Here is a 23,984-nt window from a genome sequence, read left to right as displayed (position 1 = left end):
ATTATACCAGAGGTTGAACATACCGCTTCAGTTGTAAAGTTCGTTTATTATCACACTGCTTGTGTCGGGCTCTGATATGCCCATCTCTAGGTGTCGTACTGAAATAGCCAGAGACGAGATAATTTTTTACATGCAGCAATACACATAAAAACAAAAAAAAATTTAAAAAATAAAAAATCACAGAACTTTTTAAAAACATTTCAAAACTGCTGGTCGGGCTAGTTGCTTTGAGACCTATGTCAATCCGAAAGTGACACCAGGCAGTACTACGGATGACTGCCTGGGTAGAGAAATATACAAAGAATACCAGGACACTTACAGTTGGAGGTGTGATCCATGAGCGCCTTGGTTGATGTGTACAAGGCGCAGTGCGCCACGTACGAGCACAGAGCATGGAGTAGTGGATGAGCGGATGCAAAAGAGGAAGTGAACCAGTAAACCAGAGTGGAAAAGTGATGCCATCTGTTGATGGGGAGAAGAACGCGGGACCCCTAGCCCAGCCGTTCACAATTTTAATTAGTGGTTACATTTAAAATGAAGAAAACAAAAAAAAAAAAAATTATGTAAGAAATACACGGTTACAACGCACCACAGTCATCAGTTAAAAGAACATACACGCGTGTCACTCCTATTTACACGTATCTTGTTACTGACCAAAAGGGAGAGTAGCGAAGCCTTACAGTCCACACTGTCAGAAAGTAATATGCCAGTTAATAGCTAGCCGTAATAGCACTAAAAAGACACATTAAAAGTGGGGTCAGTTTAAAACCTGCTAACTAAAGTTGACAACTAATCGAGGCTTACATAAGATAAGACCTGAGAGACAGTTTATATCATGAAAGACAGGTAAGTTTTAAATTAGTGAGGACACAGCACAATAATGTGCCATAGTCATACGATAAAATGAAAAACATATAACTTCTATTAAGAGTGGACAATTTTACAGCTATGTAGAATGAATTGGATGGACCTTGCAGACCTCACCATAGGAAACAGGCATAAGCCATACATTCGTTAAGCCTAATTTAAAATTTGCCTGTCTTTCATGATGTAAAATGCGTCTCAGGTCTTATCTTATGTAAGCCTTGATTTGTTGTTGACTTTAGTTAGACACTGCGAAATGTCTCAAGGACTATGCACATAACAACGAACTGCTTTCAACATGTATTTCTGGTGGGCTGTGTTTTGATGAGCATGAAATCACAACTATTTACATTTCTAAAGGGCTTCGCAGACAAGCAATGGATCCCAGCAATATGTCTCATGAGTGACCGATATCTTTGTAGCTTGCTGGTGTGTAGGCAGATTGCAGTAGTTGGTCGCTGATCACTGTTGATTTGTGCTTGCAGTATGACTGCCTGGCTGGTTAGCAGCAGTGTGTGGCAACATGGCTGTGACTCAATTTCTTTATTTATCATGTGGGGTCGTGCAGTTTTATTTATGTTCGAATTTCTTGTTAACCATGGACCACAGACTACTCCGAGAAATGATGTGGAAGCGGAAGATTCCATTTGTATTAAGAAGTAACACAAAATACGCCCTCCAATTTTGCAATGATGAGCATTTTGAAGCTTGCACTACAGAAGTAAAAGTGATGGGAAGTTCGTAGCAGTAGTCACGATATACAGTGGGTACAATCTTACGATTTTTGTGTTATTTATGAAATAATTATACGCATTAGTAAAGTTCTTAACTTCTAAGCAGAATGACATACGTACCTACTGAACAGGAATTTGCAGCTCACTCCAGAATGATTCTATAGCTGCCAACATTCATTTTGAATAAGTAAAACTGTGAAGATAAGTTCTGGCTCGTATGGAGACACACAGTCATTTTTGCACTGCTCCATTTGCGAGTGGAATAGGAAAGGAACTGACTAGTGTACTCCACCATACACCATACGGCTTGCAGAGTATGTATGTAGATAAATAAAGAAATGAATGTTTCACTGTGGAGCAGAATGTGTACTGTAATCAAAACCGTGTAGGCGTTACTTTTAATGTGCCAGAAAGTTTCAAATAAATCAAATGTTAAAATTTTCTAAGTCCTTGACTTTTCTTAGTTCAACAAACAAAACAAATCAATCATTTTCTTTTTAATAGGGTATTGCACCTCCTAGAACATAGTTATGTTGTTGCTGTACCCCCTCAGGGGCCTCACATCTCTTTTGTGAATAAATGCTTGTCAACCTCAGGGCACCAGCCCCTGGAGCACTACTTCCATTCTGTGCTGCAAGTCTATCTTTCTGCTATTCTCCCCCCCCCCCCCCCCCCCCAAACCTTTGCATTGGATAGTCAGTTGGTACTGATTGTGCTTGGATTTGGTTAGTGATTTTGGACACTTGTTTTCTTCCCCTTCCAGCATTCCACAACTTTTTGTGTGTAGCTATGTGATCCCCTTTTTGGGTTTGACTTACTACTCCTTTTCCCAATTTGCAAAAGTGCGGAAGGTTACTCAGTGCGGAGTATGTTCCACCTGTTGTGCCTTTCTCTCTTTACATCTCACTATTCTTGCAAAGGCGCTATGCACAAAACCTAGCGGGGGGGGGGGGGGGACGAGTGTCAAGTACCTCCACAGTGCACAGTGGTAGCCCCCTGACCATGTAGGGATCATACCATAGTGGAAGATTTGCACATGAAGCCAATTAAACTTTCATCCACTGGTGGCTGCTAGGCCCCAGCAATCTCTTCAGATGGAAAAGATAATTATAATACAGAGAGATATGATCCCATGTTGTTTCCTCCTTGCCTACGCCATGAGAAGAGGGAAGAGGGACAAGCCAGACGCCTGGATGTGAAACACTTCACCCAATGGAAACTGCTATGTTTTGCAGCAGTTCCAGTTGATTTCCATATCTCTAAGAGTACTTGCAAAACGTTTAAAATAGACCAGAATTATAAGTTATTAAACTTGTTTTGAAATGCTTTTCTTGGGAACTTTATGTTACTTTACGGAATATATTACATTTTCCTCTGCCGCCAGTTGGGTTGTGTAAATCAATACATTTCGTTTCACATTTATTATTGTTTTTATTATCTTTATTTTTATTCATTAGTCTTATTGTTTAACTGCAATCTTTAGACCTACACAATTTACTTGATGTTTCTATAGAGATGCTGTGAATAGCAGCGCTACTGATTACACCACCTCTTATCATACATTGTATGGAAGAATATTAGATTATACGAAATGACAAGGACTTGAGTATAACTGTATAATAGATTCGCGCTGAACATTTAAAATTAAAATGTCCTCTAAACATTACAGTAGGTACGTATGTCATTCTGCTTAGAAGTTAAGAACTTTACTAATGCGTATAATTATTTCATAAATAACACAAAAATCATAAGATTGTACCCACTGTATATCGTGACTACTGCTATGAACTTCCCATCACTTTTACTTCTGTAGTGCAAGCTTCAAAATGCTCATCATTGCAAAATTGGTGGGCGTATTTTGTGTTACTTCTTAATACAAATGGAATCTTCCGCTTCCACATCATTTCTCGGAGTAGTCTGTGGTCCATGGTTAACAAGAAATTCGAACATAAATAAAACTGCACGACCCCACTTGATAAATAGAGAAATTGAGTCACAGCCATGTTGCCACACACTGCTGCTAACCAGCCAGGCAGTCATACTGCAAGCACAAATCAACAGTGATCAGCGACCAACTACTGCAATCTGCCTACACACCAGCAAGCTACAAAGATATCGGTCACTCATGAGACATATTGCTGGGATCCATTGCTTGTCTGCGAAGCCCTTTAGAAATGTAAATAGTTGTGATTTCATGCTCATCAAAACACAGCCCACCAGAAATACATGTTGAAAGCAGTTCGTTGTTATGTGCATAGTCCTTGAGACATTTCGCAGTGTCTAACTGAAGTCAACAACAAATCAAGGCTTACATAAGATAAGACCTGAGATGCATTTTACATCATGAAAGACAGGCAAATTTTAAATTAGGCTTAATGAATGTGTGGCATATACCTGTTTCCTATGGTGAGGTCTGCAAACATTCTAGCAGTACTCAAGGATAGGTCACACAAAGCATTCTGTATGTCCTTTATAGCAGCGACACTTTCCTAGAAATCTGTGACTAAATACAGGTTGACCAAGTCATCCTGTATCCTCCTACAGTTATTCATCTAGGACGCTTTCCTGTACATAACAGTGTCATTAGCAAACAGTCACGATTAAGAGGGTACTTAAGATCTCTACATGTTTCAAATATGAGAGTACATGCAGAAAAACAGGAGCTCAAGACTATTGATTAGCAACAATCGTGTGTGTTAGCTACTTAAAACACATATTGGTGCTGTTTCTGTGCATTTCTTACCCATGTAATCTTTAAAAATATGGCAGATTTTGCTATAAACAACTTTCTATGGAGGCTGAGTGAAGTGGCACAATAGTTAAGCTGCTGAAGTCAAATAGGTTAGGTTAGATTATTCAGAAGTAGAGCTAAAAGTTCTATTTCAGCTGCCGTGCTTTAAGCTGTTTTCTGTACTTCCTTAGCAACTTCTCTTAAATTTTGAGCCATGGCCACTATCCAGCTCTGACAATCCTGTTATTGAAATGGCATGAAGCTTTAGCCTTGTAGATGGCTAAACAGCTTTTTTGACTGTGTTATCCATAAATTTGATCTGTTATTGCATCATACAACTGTAATTGAAGTGTACTGTGTAGGGTGAAATGGTTACTACTTTGTTAGGTACAAATATTGTGTCTTCCAGTTTTGTAAAAATTTAATGTAATTGTGTTATATTTTGTTATTATTTTTTCAGGTTGTTATGGTGAAGAGCCTCTTTGATGACAAATCCTGCCTACATCAAATATGGAAAAAGGTTTATTCTTCTTGAATTCCATGCTTTCCATGTGTGCTGCTCCAACATTTCTTTTGGTGAGTAATACTGCTTCTCTTGAAATAACTGTATGTTAGTGGATTACAGACACTCCTTCACTCCCACAGTAAAATTTTCTGGATTCACTCATGAGCAACTAAGCTAGCTCATGAGTAGTTTTACTACACCCCATTTTTGCCCTGTTTATAGTACCGATACACAGGGTGTACAACCCAGGACAACCTGGAGATCCGGGAAAAACCCGGGAATTTTTCCATGCGGGAGAAAACCGGGAAAAACCTGGGAATTTTTTTAGAATTATGGGAATTTTTTTAGAATTCTGGGAATTTGCCATTGTTTCAGTTTTCAGTTACATTTTTATAATTTTGACTGGTAAGAACCGATACTCTAACAAAGGATATTACTGTATCCCACTACTGCAGAAATCCTGTAAAACATAAACGAGAGAAAAAAATGAAAATAACTTAAATTGGAAAGGAAATGGCCATATACAATGATAACACACAGTGCTCATACAAGCATCTGCCAACAGCAAAATGTGTCAAAGGCTTAGGAAGACTACGCAATGCTTCATAACAACAAATTGCCTCTGATGAGCATGAAGTCACAACTGTTTACATTAGATTCGTTTTAGCAGTTACGAGTGGGCTCATGCGCATAGGCAGTTGGATACAGAAATGTGGCTGTTGGCTGTACAAGCAATCGCAACAAGCAGCTAGATGCTACCGGGAAAAGGGGACTCCAAATTCATATTCTTGAGGAGAAAAAAAACTTGTTTCACAAAGCGCCTAGCATCCAGCGCATGTTGGTCTATCGATTGTTCATATGATTTTGAAATGCATCACTGTTGGTTTTTGAACATTTTTGAACACATTTTAATTTGATTTCTGAATGAATCATAACTTAGTTTTTGAATGCGTGCATAGTGTACGTGATGTCTCTGTCAGGAGAATCCTCGTCGTCTCTAGAAACAAACTTTCTGCAGACAAAAGGGGATGGGGCTATACAAGCTGAGCAGAGTAAATCTGAACGATGAATGCCAATCGCTGTCTGATTATGTGGTTGATTGGGTTTGTGAATGATCAACGTTATAATTACTAGCAAAATCCATAGATTCAGAGTACCAGAATGGAAATAAACAACTAACAGGGATAACAAGTAAGAAAGATTACTTATTATCTTCTCAGTGTATCTAAGAAAATGAAATTTTGACAGAAAATTTTTGGCCAGATCACTACACTAGTAAGGACCAGTTCTACTGTCCCCAGCTAGCAGCCACTTAAATTCTATTCAACATAGGAAATGTGTTGTAAGAACATGTAACAACGCCTAACCAGAGAATGATTGCGGGATAACTAAACCTGGCAGGATTAGTGAAGTTAATCGGCAAACAAATTTTGACAATGGCAGGAATTGGTGATGAAAAGATTGTTTGTTAGAACGAGGAAGGAAAAGAAATGGGGACATCACACAAATTATGGAAGAATAAGACAATTCCAAATTTATATAAAAATTTCATAATACTACTTTTCGATCTCATGCTTGACAAATTGGTGCGTATGAGTGAAATGTGAAACTATTTCCTAACATAAAGCTTTTCGCTTGCTGTAGGCCTAATAGGTATTTGCTCGTACTTCGTGAATTATATTCTGTCGAGTCATAAAAATGACCATTTGTGCAGTCTCGTTTATTTGGTATGTGTTACAAAATTGCTGCAATATTAGAAAGGCCTATTTTGTTTTATCTAGCAGACAGTGACAAAATAGATGTAATCAGATCGAGAAACCACTCCAGTCTTGGGTATCGTGTGTATTAACTGCTTTTTCAGTATTAGATAACAACATTTCAGTTTTTCATGTAGCAAAACATTTGATGAACTTTGATGAGGTAATAGATTCTTTCGCAGAAAGGAAAGCATGCCATGTAAAGCTGTAGCAAGATTAGAGAGGAAAAAATGCTAGGAGCTAAGGATTGAAGAAATGTGTACTCTCTTGTTTGTCTCTTGTCTTTATTTATTTTAGGTATCCTACATTTCATTTTATGTCTCACAAAACAGCAAGTTATTAACTAATAGGCCATAAATAATGCAAATTTTCTGAAGAGTTCTTGTTCTCCCAGTTACAAATAATCCCATCCGCTATTAATTGTGAAATTTTTTTAAAAAGAGGGGCAGGCTCTCAAACCGGCCGACTGGGAGCAGGAGAGGCACCACAGGACTTTTCAATTTCCACTGTGCTGAATATAGTTTGATGGCATCAATTATAAAATAATCGCGTTTCAATTCCACAGAGCGAAATACAGTGATGTGCGATAGAAGAATGCTGTATGAAGAGGTGTGGCACTGCACTTTGGCACACTTAAGACCAAATAACATATCCTACATTTCCTCGAACACATATGTTTTATGTTTCTGACTTTTCAGAAAGATGTGCGCTACAAGATGAACATATTTTTGAAAGTTCTAGTTTTTTAGTATTGACCTGGTTCGCAAATATCGTATATCCGGGGCTGATGTGCAGAGCAGTCTTCCCCTTCGTTTACTCTCACATCAAATGAAAACAAAATGAATATCTGTGGCCGGGAGCTACCAAGTGAATTAAAATACATTCACATAATTATGGAAGGCTAAAATATGCTATTAATTTTAGATTTTATTTTATTTCCACCTTTCTGACAGTCAATCATTAATCACCTTGCAGAACAATGAAGTTATTTTTGTCTGTTTGTTAAAGAAATTTGACTTTTATTAACCTTTTCTGCAGAGGCAGTAAATGTATTTGAAACAAAATATTTAATTCCACAGTACTGCCTAGTTTCAACTGTTCGTTGCATTCCAAGTGCACATTTTCATTTTCTAGCACGTATGGCATTATGCCGTAATAAAGTACCAAATATGAGGTAATACAGTACTGGTGCTCCAAGACAATTTACATCCTGAAAACCACACTGAAAAGCTTAATATCAGGTCGAGGTCTATGTTATTGGGAATCTGGGCATACACATGTGCACTTTAAGTATGCACTTTAAATGTGCACATTTTAGTATGGTTCACGAAATTCTGATGCCCTTTGAGTATCCTCTGATGTCTTGTTTCTTTTATGACATAATGTATGATCTTTTCATGTTTTACACATATGTACATACGGGCTTCCTGCATCATGGTAGCTGCGCAAACGCGGTGTCGCCTGTTATATGCGCTCTCTGGCAACTGCTAAAACGAACCTATTTCTAACAGGTTGCAGGAAAATATTGTGAATGGTGATTTGAAAAACGTTACTTTCAAAGTAAATATCCTTTTACGTAAGTTGAACTATGTGCGAGAATGTACCATGTATTTCATAAATCACAGAACGTTCGACTCTCATTTAAAAATAAATTCTTTGATGATGAGCCATTTAGAAGAATTTCGAACCCTGAGGACCAGACATTTATGTCATTATTTTTAAAAACTTTACTGGCACATTTGTGAGATATGTCTCAAAGTGTAACATGCGCAAAAAAGATCAATGTTATATGTGAAAGCTTAGCTTCTCTTGCAGCTTATTAACCTTAGTGACCAATATTATATGTGAAAGCTTTGTTTTTCTTGTAGCAACACAATGTATATTAATTTAAACTATTAACTTTCCCTGTTTGTGTGTCCTTGTCCACATATACACCCTGGATACATCATATCATGCACTCCATGAGATACTGGAAAGTGCCAGGGAGCAATCTTGATCTGTGACTGCTGCCGTTCTCAGTTCTTGGAGATTGTTGAAAGTTAAGTACACTCACTCAATGGTAACTCATGTGTGCCCAGTTGGATTGAGGTGTGGTGACTTTGGGAGGGGGAGGCTCATTTGTGCCCCTTGAGTTTTCATCTAACTGAGTTGGGGAGTGAAGGGTTGGAGCATTTAATTCATGGAGATGCAGGTGACCTGGAGGTACCTCTAGGCAGTGTCACTGATGCACAACATTTGACAGTAAATGTGTATTTGTTTATCTGTGAGAGGGAATGGCAGACATTTCAGGAACCTCATTCTTGGTTTCACAAACATCCCCTTGAAGAGACTACATCACCTATCAGCCTGAATGGTGCCCTGCTGGCTAGTGTGATGCGTAACCTCATGTGGTTTTCAACATATTACCTACCATCAGCATTTACCACTCACCTGTCTAGGCTACTTGGATATGTTGTTTGATGATTCTTTAAATTTTACGATAACTTTCAGTCGATGAAGTCTGTTTTGGTATGTGCATATCCATGCAGATAAATGCATGTGGATTGACTTCAATGTATAAATATTTAAAGCTTCTAGCAGAATGCCGAGCGGTTCTGGGTGCTTCAGTCTGGAATCATGCGACCGCTACGGTCGCAGGTTCGAATCCTGCCTCGGGCATTGATGTGTGTGAGGTCATTAGGTTAGTTAGGTTTAAGTAGTTCTAAGGGACTGATGACCTCAGATGTTAAGTCCCATAGTACTCAGAGCCATTTGAATTTCTTCTAGCAGAGTGCTGTTATTAACAAGATAGTTGAGTAATATACCCCTAAACTAAAAATATTAATCTTGAGTCAGGTTATTCTGTGTGCCATATCCTACCCACGGATGCTAGTCTGGTTTGCTGAGCAGTAATGCCAGCTTGAAATTTGAGAAATAAGCAGTTCTGTAATTCTGCTGGAATGTTGTGTGAAATCTTGAGATTTCATACATTAGTTCAGAGGGTTGCAAACTTAGTGCCTTGTGATGTGGATTATGTGTGTAGCACCACAAATACACTCCTGTCAGTAAGTTAAGGGATCTTCAAAATTTGTTAAACAACATGAGGCAAGTTGATAATGTGTATGCTAAAAGGTGCCAAGGCAACAATGTGACACAGTGACATGGTTATATAGTATGAGTCTACCGCAGGTGGTACTTAAAGTGTGTAGAGTGTATCCGGCACAGGCATACAGAGATATTATGCCATCATTTGGCAATACTCGTCAGCTTACTCACATTTTTGTTACATAAACCCATCATGAAGGAGAGCCCCAGGGATATGCAGTGAGTGAAGCTATTGACAAATGTGTAGAAACATGGTACTTCTATAAAGTATACAAACAGTCAGCTAGGGCTAGTGATAATCTGCTCACATTCATATGTATTGGAATTACATACATAAACATAAATGCAGCTACTTTGAAAAGACCACACTATTCACCTCTGTTTTTATAACGATGATCTTTCAGCTTAAGTTGTTACTATTTACATTTGTGTCTTCAAAGACAGGTTGGGTGTAATAGTTTTGATTCCTGGTGTGGCAATGGCATTAGTGGAAGCTGTGGTACATATACATTAGTATATGCACAATACAGTTGGGCTTCCTGAAACATCATGCTCAACATACTGGACAAAAAATTTAAGTATGTGTTGCTTTTCAGTGTAGATTACTGTGAGAACACAATGATGGTTCAGTGTGTTGGCTTGTAACTTACCTGACTAGTGTCTTTCTGTATTTTGGGTCACATAATATGAATCTATAAAGGTTATGATCTTTTATGAGGAATTGCTCTCTTTGTATGTGTGATATTAATATCTTTTCAGATAATTGTTTACTAAGCATCCAGCATTAAATGAAGAGCAAACACTTATGAATACTGCTCACAGCAATTTGAATGCCAGCTGGTGGCATTGTGGACATGACACCATCAGGAATCGCAGTTCGCGTCAGAGAGCTTGTCTCCGGGCTTGGGGTTTTCCCTCTTCCACCTCTTTTCCGGGCCCCTCTGCGTACACCCCCGTGGTGTGTGCCCTGCCCATGCCTTCAGCTCGATTGGCACAGGGCCTGAAGGACACAGTCCCTCCTTAGGCCTTCCGCCGCCGCTTTCTTTCCATCCTTGCCACGTATCGGGGCTCTGGTGTTGTCTACACTGACGGTTTGGTGGTTGCTGGTCGTGTCTGCTATGCTCTCACCCTAGGGGACCATTGTGAACAACACTTATTGCCGGCTGGCTGCAGCGTTTTCACTGCTGAGCTGGTCGCCATCTCTCGTGCCCTAGAGTATATTAGCTCCTACTCAGGTGAGTCCTTCGTTTTCTGTAGCAACTCCCTGAGTGGTTTACGAGCTATCGACCAGTGTTTCCCTTGCTCTCGTTTGGTGATGGCTATCCAGGAGTCCCTCCGTACTGTTGCCCGTTGCGGCCGCTCTGTGGTCTTTGTGTGGACCCCTGCTAATGTCTGCATCCCGGGCAATGAACGTGTTGACATGCTGGCCAAACAGGCTGTCGGTGCACCAGCCTCATCGATTGGGCTTTCAGAGAGTGACCTCAGGGCAGTTTTGCGGCAGAATGTACTTTGCACCTGGGGTGAAGAATGGCGCACCCTGCCTTTGCCAAACAAACTTCGGGCCATCAAGGAGGCTACCGGTGCGTGGCGCTCCTCCTTGTGGGTCTCTCGCAAGAAGTCTGTTGTGCTGTGCCGGCTGCGCATTGGGCACACCCGGATGATGCACAGCCACTTATTGCCCTGTGAGGATCCATCTCTATGTCGCTGCGGATCCGCTTTGACAGTGGTTCACATTTTGTTGGCCTGTCCCCTTTTAGCTGTGCACAGGCAGATGTTTGGACTGCCTGATGCGTTCCCTGCCCTTTTAACAGATGTCACTGCCATGGCAGGCTTAGCTTTGCGTTTTATTTGGGCAGGGAGCTTTTATCACTTAATATGAGTGATTGTCATTTTTTTGTTTTGAGTCTGGCCTTTGGCCTACGATTTTAGACTGGGTTATTTTTTTAGCGTGTTTCTAGGTGGTTGGCTTTTCCTTTTTTGTCTCTATGGTCGGCCAGCCACTTTCACACTCTGTGTGCTTTTAATTCCTTTTGTCTGGTCTCTGTCTGCGTCTTTCTTGTCCTGTGTCGTCTGTTGTCATCTCCATTGTTCATTTTTATTCTGTGTGGGTGTTTGAAGTTTTGGAAAAAAAGGACCGATGACCGTAGCAGTCTGGTCCCTTCAATCCCACAAACCAACCAACCAACCAACCATCAGGAAACTATAGTAGTGGAGCTGACATAACTGAAGGAATCATTGTAGCATAGCTATGGACTGAAAATGGGAAAACCCACTGCCATGCAGAATCGCTGCTGTATTGCGTTCTGAAGGTGGAACAACACACTTTGAGGCAGGCGCTCATAATATTTTCGCTCATCAGTGTATGTGCTAATATTTGACTGAATGTGACACACTTTACAGAGTTGCTTTTACTCTATCAAAAATGTGCTGTAAGTGCAAAAGGATTCACCACCACCCAAGCTGTGCCTAAATAAGTACCATGAACTTTATGGAGTATCTACAGTCAGCTTTATCATAAATAATCTAATGCAGATTTCCTCCTCCATTGTTTCAAATGGAACTGCCACTATATGAAAATTGATACAAAATTCATCTACATACAGTTAATATGTTTCATATATTAGTTACTCAATGATCTATGTACTAGCAACTAACAAAATTTGGTAGAGTGTTGTATAAACAGTAATCAGTCATGTTTAAGTGTGAAAAACCATATGCAGCTGAGAGAATTTTAAATTGCTTTTGGTAATTTGTTTGTGACCTAATTTGGACAGATGTGTGGTCTGTTGTTGAATCCCTCCCCCTCGCCCCTCCCCCGCTGCCTCCCCCTCCCCCTCCCACACAATTGAATTAAGGCAACATTATGCTATTCCCTTCCAACTGTATTTTGAAAAATTAAATTTACTTTCTGTTTTAAAGTGTTCGGGATCTTTACATTGTGCTGGGTCACTTGTTGTGTGTTATAAATCATTAACAGTGAAACAATATGACAGTCTCATTTTCAGATAGCTAATTTTTTTCGGATTTGAACAAGTAAGTAAACTCAAATATTTGAGCCAGTTGTGAAGTATCTTTAGATGGCTCAGTTGGTAAGCAATGGCCATTGTCCAAATCCTTGTTCAGCGCACTGTCTTAATCTGTTTTTAAGGCACTGCTTTTAAAAAGCAGTGTAGTTTTCAAAATTGTGTCACAATTAATGTTAAGTTAGTTTCACCATTTTTCATTTATTACAAAAAAATCACCCTTCTTTTATTGCAGGTTTTTAGTATATGGAACATGCAGTCTGTGTAGCAGTTTGATGTGGACTTCAGGATCTTAATGTGAAGACTGCAGATCATCTATAGCACCTCCAATTATATTTGAGTTATCAGTTGAACTGAATTTGGTTGAAAGAAAGAGTTGGAGTACTATTAAGAGACATAGTGAAGGCCCTTAATTCCCAGTGTGTCAATGCCACAAGTAGGTGGGACAAATGTCCACCTTCAAAGATACAACCAGTTGTTCAGTGTTATTAATAAGAAATGCATTCATAAAATACAACATTTTAGATTGGTTGTTTGTCATTTTTTTGTCTTCAAGTATCAGCAGATTTAATGTGTATGTAAGACTAAATGCATTGTAAAATTCGTATCTGAACTTTAATTAATTGTGTTTGTAATACTCCAGTATGTTGTTTGGAAACCACTGCTATTTCCACTATATGTTTGTAAAGATAGTGTTTTCATTTGAAGCAGCTAAGAAGTACTGGTAGATTGGAGATAGGTCATGTACCTAGGTACCTCATTGCCTCTGAAAGCTGAGACTCTGTGTTCAACTTACAATCTGACACACAGTATGAATCTGCCAGGAAGTCTCGTAAGTGAATAGATTGAACTGCAGCATGTTTTGTCACTGTGTAGTGTTGTAGTGTAGTGTCACTTTGTGTAAGTTGTTTTAACAGCTTTCTCTTAACAGGACGCCATATCAAAAAATCTGATGAACAAACAATAGGTTTACTGTCTGATTAAAAGTAGTTACGTATTGATGCACTCATTTTATTTCACATTTTTCTTTATTTTCACTCAGAGTTCACAGGGTGTTACTTTTAAACTGTATCAGAAGCTTCATAGAGAAGGTGATTTCAGGATACATGAATACTCATCTCTGGGAAGATTTTCCTGAACTCTAATCTGAAGTTAACTGAAGTGGATATTATGTAATGAGATGTTGGCATCAAAATGTCTTCTGTATTGATTAACCTTTTATTGTTTTTGTTTGTTTGTGTGCGTGTGTGCAGACTGTCATCTAGATGCACAAATACAACTTCAGTGCAGGATAGTGGATGATGAGTGTTGCATTCTGCAGATATGACTGAGTATTATTGGCTGCCAATGATTATCCAGAGTGCAGTATATTATGTATGTCTTCCATATTCAGTGTCACCTTGTTATAGCAAATAGTGCCAAGATGATAGTATTTGTTTTGTGGCAGAATGCGCAGCATATTGACAATGTCTATAATAGTTACGGATTCCCTCTGTAAATCTGTTAAACAAGCTCATTTGTGGCATTGAAGGATTAACAAAGACATAGAGTTAAGTTATCTACACAACATATTGCACTAAACATGACTAGAAATCCTAGAATGCTGAGTGATGCATATATAGGTATCCCAGAGGGCAAGATCTGTATCTATATAGAAAATATAGTTGTTCTTGTATTTTAGTGGTTCTAGTTTTAGAATTCCAGAGTGTGATGCTCAGTATTTAAGCAACAAAGATGCATACAATTTTTCCACTTATTTAGGTGGTAGATTGTAATGTTTGTTCTCATTGGGGTGAGTTCTAGTTAATATCACCCTCCAGTTTCTGTTATAACTGCAGTGATGTGCAGAATGGTGCTTGTTTTTATAAACATCTGCTTCTTTGCAGTTTTGTGTTGCCTCAACATGGTTATTTTTGGTGCTGTTTTGGTAAAGGCCTCATTTACTTGCTGGTTACAGTACACTGCTGGGTGTAAGTGGTTATTAAAATTTGTTTTGGAAGAACTTCTGTGAATGATTTCCCCCCAAAAAATTATTTCCAGCTGATATGCCACATGGTACAGATAATCTTACTGAGGCTGTGGCTTCTCCAAGAAAAAAATATGTTGCTAATGATATTCTTGAAAATTTTATATTTGGTTGACTGCCTGGATGTTAATCTTCCTGAAAATGCATATTTTAGCTCTTGCAGCATTATTTTCTTGAGGATCTTGCACTTAACTTCTCCAAAATATTGCTCTTTGTGTCATTTTTCATTGTAGGGGAAATGTATGTGTTTAAGTTATCTGTCTTTTGACTAGTTCGTTATGGCCTGCCACAAATTCCTCTCCTTGCCAACCTCCTAATCTCGGAGTAGCTCTTGTATCCAATGTCCTCAATAATTCATTGGATTTATTCCAGTTCCTGTCTTCCCCTACAGTTTTTACCATCTACAGCTCCCACTAGTACAATGGAAGTTAATCCCTGATGTCTTTAACACAAGTCCTATCATCCTGTTTTGTCTTCTTTTCAGTATTTTCCATATATTCCTTTCTTTGTCATTTCTATGGAGAACATTCTTATTCCTTATCTATAAGGCCACCTAATTTTCAACATTCTTCTGTAGCTCCATACCCAATATGCTTCAATTCATTTGTGTTCCAGTTTTTCACAGTCCATGATTCATTACCTGCTCCAAACGTACATTCTCAGAAATTTCTTCCTCAAATAAATGTGTATGTTGATGCTAACAGATATTTTTTAGCCATCAACCTCCTCTTTGCATGTGTTAGTTTGTTTTCAATGTCTACTTTGCTTTGCCCATCATGGATTATTTCGCTTCCAATATAGCTTTGTCTACTTGGCGATACCAGTTTTGATGTTAAGCTTCTCACTGTTTTTATTTCTCTGCTACATCTCGTTACTTTCTTCAATTTACTCATAATCCTTATTGTGTACGATTCTGTAAATCTTCTTCACCTTCACTGAGGATAGCAATGATGTCAGTAAATTTTATCACTGATATCAGTCAGTGAATCTTATCATCCATATCCTTTAACCCTGAATTTTAATCTTACTGTTGAAACTTTCTTTTTATTTCCAGCACTGCTTTTTCTGTACATAGACTAAACAGTAGGGATGAAAGACTGCATACCTTTAATCTGAGCACTTTGTTCTTAGTTTTGTAATCTTATTGTCTTATCTTGGTTCTTGTACAGAGTGTATATTACCCAGTGTTCCCTATACCTTACCCGTATTTTTTCAGAATTTTGAACGTCTTGCACCATTTTACATTGTGAAACACTTTTCCATTTCAACAGATCCTATGATCCTGTCTTGATTTTTCTTCTGTCTTGCTTTCGTTATCAATTGCAATGGAAGGACTGCTTCTCTTGTGTCTTTACCTTTCCTAAAGCCAAACTGATCATTGTCTAACAGATCCTCGATTTTCTCTTATCCATTCTTCTGCATATTATTCTTGTCAGCAACTTGGGATTCATGAGCTGACAGCGATAATTCGCACTCACACCTGCTCTTGCTATCAATGGAATTGTGTGGATGAAATTGTCTGATGGTATATCATCTGTCTCATAAACTCTTCACACTAACTTGAATAGTTGTTTGGTTGCTGCTTCCCCAGTGATTTTGGAAATTGCAATGTAATATTGGCTATCTGTTCTGCTGTATTTGATCTTAAGTCTTCCACAGCTCTTTTAAATTCGGGCTCTAATACTGAATCCCCTATTCCTTCCATATATTCTATGATATCATCAGACAATGCCACTGCCATATAGGCCTTTAGTGTATTCTTTCAATCTATTGACTCTCCTCTGCACTTAACAGTGGTGCTCCCATTGTACTCTTAATATTGCCACCCTTGCTTTTTATTTCACCAAAGGCTGTTTTGACTTCTCTATATGCTGCATCAGTTCTTCCAATGACCATTTCTTTTTCGATTTCTTCACACTTTTGCTGCAGCCGTTTCACCTTGGCTTCTGTGCACTCCCTATTTATTTAATTCCTAATTGATTTGTATTTCTGTGTTCCTGTCTTTCCCCAAATATTTTTATATTTACCTCTTTCATTGATCAGTTGAAGTATTTCTCCTGTTACTCAAGATTTCTTCACAGTTACCTTCTGGGTATCTATGTTTGTCCAACCTTTGTGATCACTCGGAGTTGTCCACTCCTCTTCAACTGAACTGCCTACTGTGGTTTTCGGTATTGCATTATCCATGTGTTTAGTGAACTTCAGACTCATTTCATTATTCCTCTGTAAGTTAGTATCCCAATTTCTTCCACTCTGATTCTTCCAGATGATTCTCTTAAACTTCAATTTACTCTTCATCTTTACTAAATTGTGTTGTGAATTTATATCTGCTCTTGGATATGCCTTACAATCCAATATCTGATTTCGGAATCTTTCTCTGACCATGATGTAATCCATCTGGAATCTTCCAATGTCTCCAGGCCTCTTCCAAGTAAACCTCTTCCTCTTGTGATTGTTGAACAGGTTATTCACTATTACTAACTGTAATTTATTGCAGACCTCAACTGATCTTTCTCCCCTCTCCTTGCTACTACCAAGTCCATGTTCTCCTGTAACTCTTTTCTTCTACTACTTCTCCTGCAATCACATTCCAATCCCACATGGCTATTAGATTATTATCTCACTTTACATGCTGAATTTGACAAGGCCATTGGCAGAATGAGGGTGACTACTTATGCTGAAAGTCTTTGGTCTCTTACAGCTGATTTTTATTCAAAACTGAAGCATTGGCTAAGTTCAAAGCTTGGGGATGTTTTGATTATTAGTGAAGGATGCTCCCTCTTGACTTAATGGTAACTTAGATGTATTTGTTCACTTTGTTGGTTTATTACCATTGTTGGTTTATTACCAGGGCTCAGAAGTTTAAGAGATCTGTTCCTTTTGATGTTAGCTTTCCCACCTATTGTTCAAAAGACTGTGCTAGGCACATTTTCTCGTCTCCTGTGGATAATTTAGTGTCTTGTTGAGTAAATTTATGAACTAACAGTCCTGCAGGCATCACAAATCATTTCACTTCATAGTTAGGTCCAGTTTTCTTACACTTAACTGTCTCAGCTTAAAATGTATTCTGATCTGTTTTGGAAATATTATGTGCAACATTAACTTTGGAAATAAGGAATCCACAGATTGGAAGAGAGATAGTGGACGAGAAATGCAAATGCATGTTTACATAATCATTCCATGCCCCTGAATTCATCACCTCCCCTTGAACTCATTACATCCACCTGAATTTATCACATCCGTTTTATCAGCAAGTTTTTGACAAAAGCGTAGTCTCACATCATGACAGGAAATGAAATCTCACATCATGACAGGAAATGAAAGCTGGTTCTTCCTGCCAGCTTACAGACATGTGGCACATAAATTTTGTGTTGAAGTTCCACTTAAACAGTACCATTTGCAGTGTTCTAGATATAGATGTGTGTAGTAGTTGTGAACAGTCCACATTCTGTTGTGATGTTGGGTAATAACAAACCAGTTGGACTCATGTACTCATATTTAAAAGCAGCAGGATTCAGATTCCTGATCATCCTGGTGTATATTTTCTGTTGTTTGCCTAAATTACTGCAATTGAACACTAAAGTGCTTTTTCATGAACTACATGACTGATTTCCTTCATTATCCTTGTGCAGTCGAGCTAGTAGTCAGTTTCTGATGATGTCAGTGTTGATAGAATGTTAAACTGTAACCTGCCTACATTCTTCCATTCATAGAGCTGTTGTGGGTAACCCTTCTTGAATTGCAGTATTTCTCTGTGTTCCAGAATATTGTCCCGGAAAATGTGCAGCCTTTGCACATCATGCATGACAGTTTTTATAGTTAAATTATTTTGTCCATATTATCTCCATTGAGCTAAATGTAAAAGTACATTTACATTAACATTCAATGAATTTTTTTCTGTTTTATAGGTGATTTTCTAATAAATTTTATTGAGGACTCGTAGTTCTGGTTTTGCATCACCATGATGGTTATGTTTGAAGTTACTCCTTAAACTGTATTTCCATTTCTCACCGTTTTCATTGACAGTTTAATTTCTTTCATTTCAGTTCTTTCATTTGTTGTTACTTCATATCTGTTGTACTTGCAGCAGAGAAAACTTGAAGCATTGGCTCTAAAAGTAAGTCTACATTTTGGTGGACAGATAATCTTTTCAGAAATAAAAAGTCTTCATGAATAGTGAAGTAATTGTGTGGTAGTAGTTGTCATTATTACCCAGTTCTTTGTGGAGTCAGTCATGCATGACGCACACAAACCTGTGTAAATGATAGTTGTACATGTATCCATCTGAAAAGTTAGAGTATGATGTATAAATGTGCATAATAATGTTGATTAGTCAGGCACCTCAAATGTGTAGGATTAATTTATGCTAATTATTTTTGTAAAGTCTGCTTTGTTATTACTTCGCCTCGGTAAATTTTATGGTCTTCATTGAAATTTTTTGTTTCACTTCCTGTGTTTTCATGACAGTTCAGTAATTGTATTTATATCTTTTTATAATAACTCAAAAATAGAGACATTGTGAGTGAATATCAGTAAATTATAAATGTTAATGTTGTAATCGTAAGATAGTCCCTGTACTGTTTATATCCATTACTCATATTGTTAAAATAAGAATCTATTTATGGAGGACTCAGTTCTGCACCCACTGTATGCTGGACCAATGTCAAAATTTGCACCTACCTTGAAAGAAATGTTTCTTATGTAAAGGAATGTCCATTCTTAGAGCAATGGCCTACTAAATGACTTCTGTTAGACATTATCTAGTTTCACCAGCGAAAATGATGATCTCAGTCAGTAAATTTTTAAGTGATTAAGTATAGGAGGAAGTCACATGCAACAGTAGAATCACCAGGTCTTTAATTCTGTTTATTGATGTTGTTATTTGTTGACATAGTTTTGGAATTTATAATTTTGTATATGGAATGATGTCATAGCTTGTTGCAAATTTTTTTGTGCTAGTTAACATCTAGCTCACTTGCAAGAGTGCTATCAGTGCCATTGAAACTTGTTTCTTTTTTAAAATATCACAAGACAGCCATTCTCATTGTGCAAATTATCCTTGCCTTTATCATTGGCAGTAGTAGGTTTGATCCATACCAACTACCAAAGCAAGGCCAGATTATTTAATACATACACATTTAAGAATACTTTTGAAGCTTTCTCAGTGTGATTGGTTGATGGTTTGAAATATTTAGGGAATCATCAGATTATTAGAATTCTGGAAATGAACCATTCAGATGCAAGGCTGTTTGTTGATAAGTGCAATGATCTGAAATCAGTAACTTCATTAGGCTTGGGAATTTTGAAGAAGAGGTATTAACAAGCATGTTAATTATTTCACGTTTGTCTTGCCACACATATTTGTGGGATGGTCTTTTGAATGGTTAACACCTGACTCAAATGATAATATTGTGATTGCCACAACAAAACATTTGTTTTGTATGGATTGGTTCATAACTTGACTTTTAAGTGGAGTTGTGGAATTATAATAACTGCCATTGCAACGTTGTTGCCCATACTGCATATTATAGCATATGGCAGTAAGAATAAATGTACTTTGTATATAAGTTTGTGCGATGTAAAATCTGTGAACTGAATGTAGTGAGAAGCAGAAAACGTGTAGTGACTTTCAGGGAGCATTTATAAGTAGCTGTTTCGCACTTTATAAGCAGAACACGTCAGTGGGTATTGCTGTGATATATTTTGTGATGTATGAGGCACAAGCTGACCTGTGTTTTACAGGTTGTTGGATTTATGAAAATTAACCACCAAATGAGAAGCTCATTAGTTTGGAGACAATGTGTTCATTCACTGTAATTTGTTTTCCTTCCTCTTGCCAATATTAAATGTCATTTAAAATGACAGAGATACTACAATTAAGACTGAAAGAATAGTTAATAACTGCAGATCTTTTATTTCAAAGAGATAACAGATTGATAGTATGATTTGTATACTACTGCCTATCATAAAAGTAGCTATTTAATTTATTTGCTAGTCATGTAATTTTGTTTACTGATAACTGTGTTTTTATTTTCCTGTATTTACATATGGCCAGTGTAATATATGACTGTAACAGAATGGTATTGTCTTATTATTTATATTCTGAGAACACCAGGACTCAGGAATACCACATATAAATAGCTTTGTATCTTGCAAATTTGAAAGTCTCTCTCTCTCTCTCTCTCTCTCTCTCTCTCTCTCTCTCTGGTGATGATACTTTTAGTGTACGTGTAGTGTTCAACATTTTGAGTTAATGTCAGATCATATATAAATGATAAATGTAGCATTGCAGTATAAGCTTTATAGTCTTTACCACATTTGCTCAGAAATGTATGTGGCTGTGCCCTCACCATAAAATACACTATGAGGTACTAAGGACTTTGTAATTCAGTTTATTAATTTTTACTTCCTTACCCATGATTGATTTATTAACTCTCTCGACAATGTAACTTTGAGTTGAACTAGCTGCGTCTTTTTATTGAGGTTGCAGTATGGGTAGTGGCTTGTAAATAGCAACAACATTTTTTAAAAATTTTTGTTGGATGTTGTCTTTTTACTTTGTTTTTCATAACTACAGCAGAAAAGTTAGCTCTTTTTACAAAGGAGATGTATCCTATAACATGAAAATATTATCTGTTGGAATGTTAGTGTTTTGTTTATCTTGTTTGTTGTAGCAGAGAGGAGGTTGTCTAAATGACAGTAATATGGATGCAGATTGCAAGCAGGGCCTGGCTGATATGACTGACTTTAAAGCCTGCAGTTGTTTTAGATTGAATTAAAAATAAAAGTTAATGCATACAGTCATGTACTTATCCATGATTTATTTTGGTACCCATTTCATCATCTCAAAATAGACCACAGTGTTCCTTTAAGATGATTGGTGAGGAGCAAATGGGGATTTTGAAGTACTCTGTCATACATTTTAGAATGTCAAATCAGGTAGTAAAACAGGCATAAAAATAAACAAATTTTACAGCTTCATAAGTATTTTTCAGCAAGCTACTGTATTGTTTGTGGTTGTGTGCAAATAGTGCACCCTTCCTGTACCATTTGTTTAGGCATTTCCCTGTTTATCCTGTTTTGATCATTGTGTGATATGTATGTTGAAGGAAGTATGTTTCCCATTTGCAATTGGAGTTTTGAAAGTAAGGCTTCCTGCAATGTGCAATGAAGTTATTATAATGCCTCCCACTGGATTTTGGGTAAAAATTCCTGTGATGCTCTTGGCTTATGAAATGAGCCCTCAGTAAACTTGCACTGTTCCTCTTTGAATCCTCTCTATCTCATCCATCAGTTCAACTTAGTAAGTGTCCAAAACCAATAAACAGTACTCAAGAATTGTTCAAACAAAGATGTTGTAAGCAACTTTTTTAGCAACTGTGACTTGTTTACTTGAGGTTGATTTATGATAGCAGAGGCAATTTCTTAATGTCCCTTTGAATGCACTATATGATTCATTCTAGAAAACAAACTAATGTCTTGTTGCCAGTAATGCAAACAAAAAATTCTAATGTAACTATAGATGAGAGGCTTAGTCCTCAAAACATGGTTGTTTGATATCAGTTTGTAAGTGTGTAAAGTTAGTTGTATTTCTCAGGTATTCCCTTGTTGACAAGGAATTGAGAAAAGAGTCAGGAAAAATCAAATTATAAACAAGATATTATGTGAAGTAGGGGTTGACAAAATGGATATTGGATATAATGTTTTTTAGCTTAAAATCTTTATCAACTTTGGTAATTAGAATAATGTTGAGCTATTGGTTAATTAAATTTTTACCATCACAAAGGTCAGTTCCTTGTCTTCTGTTGTGGGAATTGTGTAAGAGAAGTAAGTTCATTGGTTAGCTGTATGTTTTTGAAACTTTTCCACATCATTCTTTTCAAATAGTGTCAATTAAAATGATGAAAGGGGAAAGAAGTAAGATGCAGAATTCCATACAAGTTATTCTGACCATGAGTTTTGTGTGAATCAATACAATTTGATCTAGATATTGCTACTATTGAGCTAACAGAAACAGAGGAAAACTGCAACATTTACTTTGGCTGATGTTGCAGGTGGTACAAATATATTTTAATTACTGGAGAAATAATTTGCCTCCTTCCTTTAGCTTCCAGCCCTGATTTAATTTTTGCCGTTGACAGTAGCTCTTGTGAATAGCCTCATATTAGTGCATCAGAGCAAATGCTAGGAGAGGTCTATTGCATTACGAAAATCAAATCATAGTCAGAAGCCATTACTTGAATACAGAATAGCAGTGATACTGAAATAAAAAAATAAAATTAAAAAATACAACTTGGGCAGCAGCAGCAGCCATGTGTCATGCACTGTTGGATAAAGGCTTCCTCTAGACTTCTCCATACATTTTGGCCTACAACCATATTATTCTCACTTGGTTTATAGTAATGTCTAGTCACCTTCTAATAGGTTGTTAACACTGTCTTTTATATTTTGTGGCATCTTACAAATTATTTCCTTGAATCAGATGGATGTGTGCCATGCCCACTCCAATTTTATTTTTAGTGAAGTCATGTTATCCCACCCAGTTTCTTTTTCCCTGCTCCATGTTTCATGTCTCTTCTAGCATATCTCATCTTGCATTTGTGTTGCTCAGTGGGGAACAGTAAGTTTTTAATGGTTTTTGCACTGAAAGCCATGTCTTATTGCATTAAGTCAAAATTACTGCTATACAACTATTGTAGATTTTCCATTCCAGGGAGATATCTGTCTAGTTTAGCATCCTTATGCCAGGTATGGTCTTCCATTTGATTTATTTCTATTTCCATCTGTTCAACTGACCAAAGCACAAAAATTCACTGGCTTGTTCTTTGATGTCATTGTTTCTTTGTTTTCTTTTTTATGTGTTGATGAAACGTTACTTGAACCTTATTGAAATTGAATTTTGAGCGTACTTTCAAACTTGTTCTATTAAGGTTTTTGTTTGAAGTTTATCTGTACTAGAGACATACAGTAGGGTATAATCAGCAGAAGAAAAGTACTACAGGCATGTTCAGTTCTTATGCCAGTTTAGGGATCTGAAAACCTCAGGGAGGGACAGTTGTACTGTGTGTGTGTGTGTGTGTGTGTGTGTGTGTGTGAGTGAGAGAGAGAGAGAGAGAGAGAGAGAGAGAGAGAGAGAGAGAGAGAGAGCATGTGTGTGAGCTTACCTCTTAATCATGTCTTTGAGAGGAGGAATATGAAAGGACAAGGAATAATGCATCCTGGGAATGAGTGAGTACATACAATGTTGAATAAAAGATTTT

At 37.5% G+C, this 23,984-nt stretch overlaps 1 protein-coding gene across 1 annotated transcript in view; it reads left to right on the top strand.

Moving 5' to 3' along the window:
* LOC124555750 (transmembrane emp24 domain-containing protein 1) overlaps window positions 1-15,607 on the top strand; it is a 48,587-nt gene extending 32,980 nt beyond the window's left edge. The window contains exons 5-6 of the mRNA XM_047129773.1: window positions 4,790-4,905; window positions 12,934-15,607. Of these exons, the coding sequence (XP_046985729.1) occupies window positions 4,790-4,864 (75 nt within the window). The 3' untranslated portion in view covers window positions 4,865-4,905; window positions 12,934-15,607. The remainder of the gene's footprint in view (window positions 1-4,789; window positions 4,906-12,933) is intronic.
* Window positions 15,608-23,984: the final 8,377 nt, after the last annotated feature.

Source organism: Schistocerca americana, chromosome X (assembly GCF_021461395.2).
Source record: "Schistocerca americana isolate TAMUIC-IGC-003095 chromosome X, iqSchAmer2.1, whole genome shotgun sequence".
In the NCBI taxonomy this organism is placed as follows: Eukaryota; Metazoa; Arthropoda; class Insecta; order Orthoptera; family Acrididae; genus Schistocerca; species Schistocerca americana.
The sequence above is the reverse complement of the archived record's forward strand: the minus strand, read 5'-3'. Positions and strand labels throughout refer to the sequence as shown.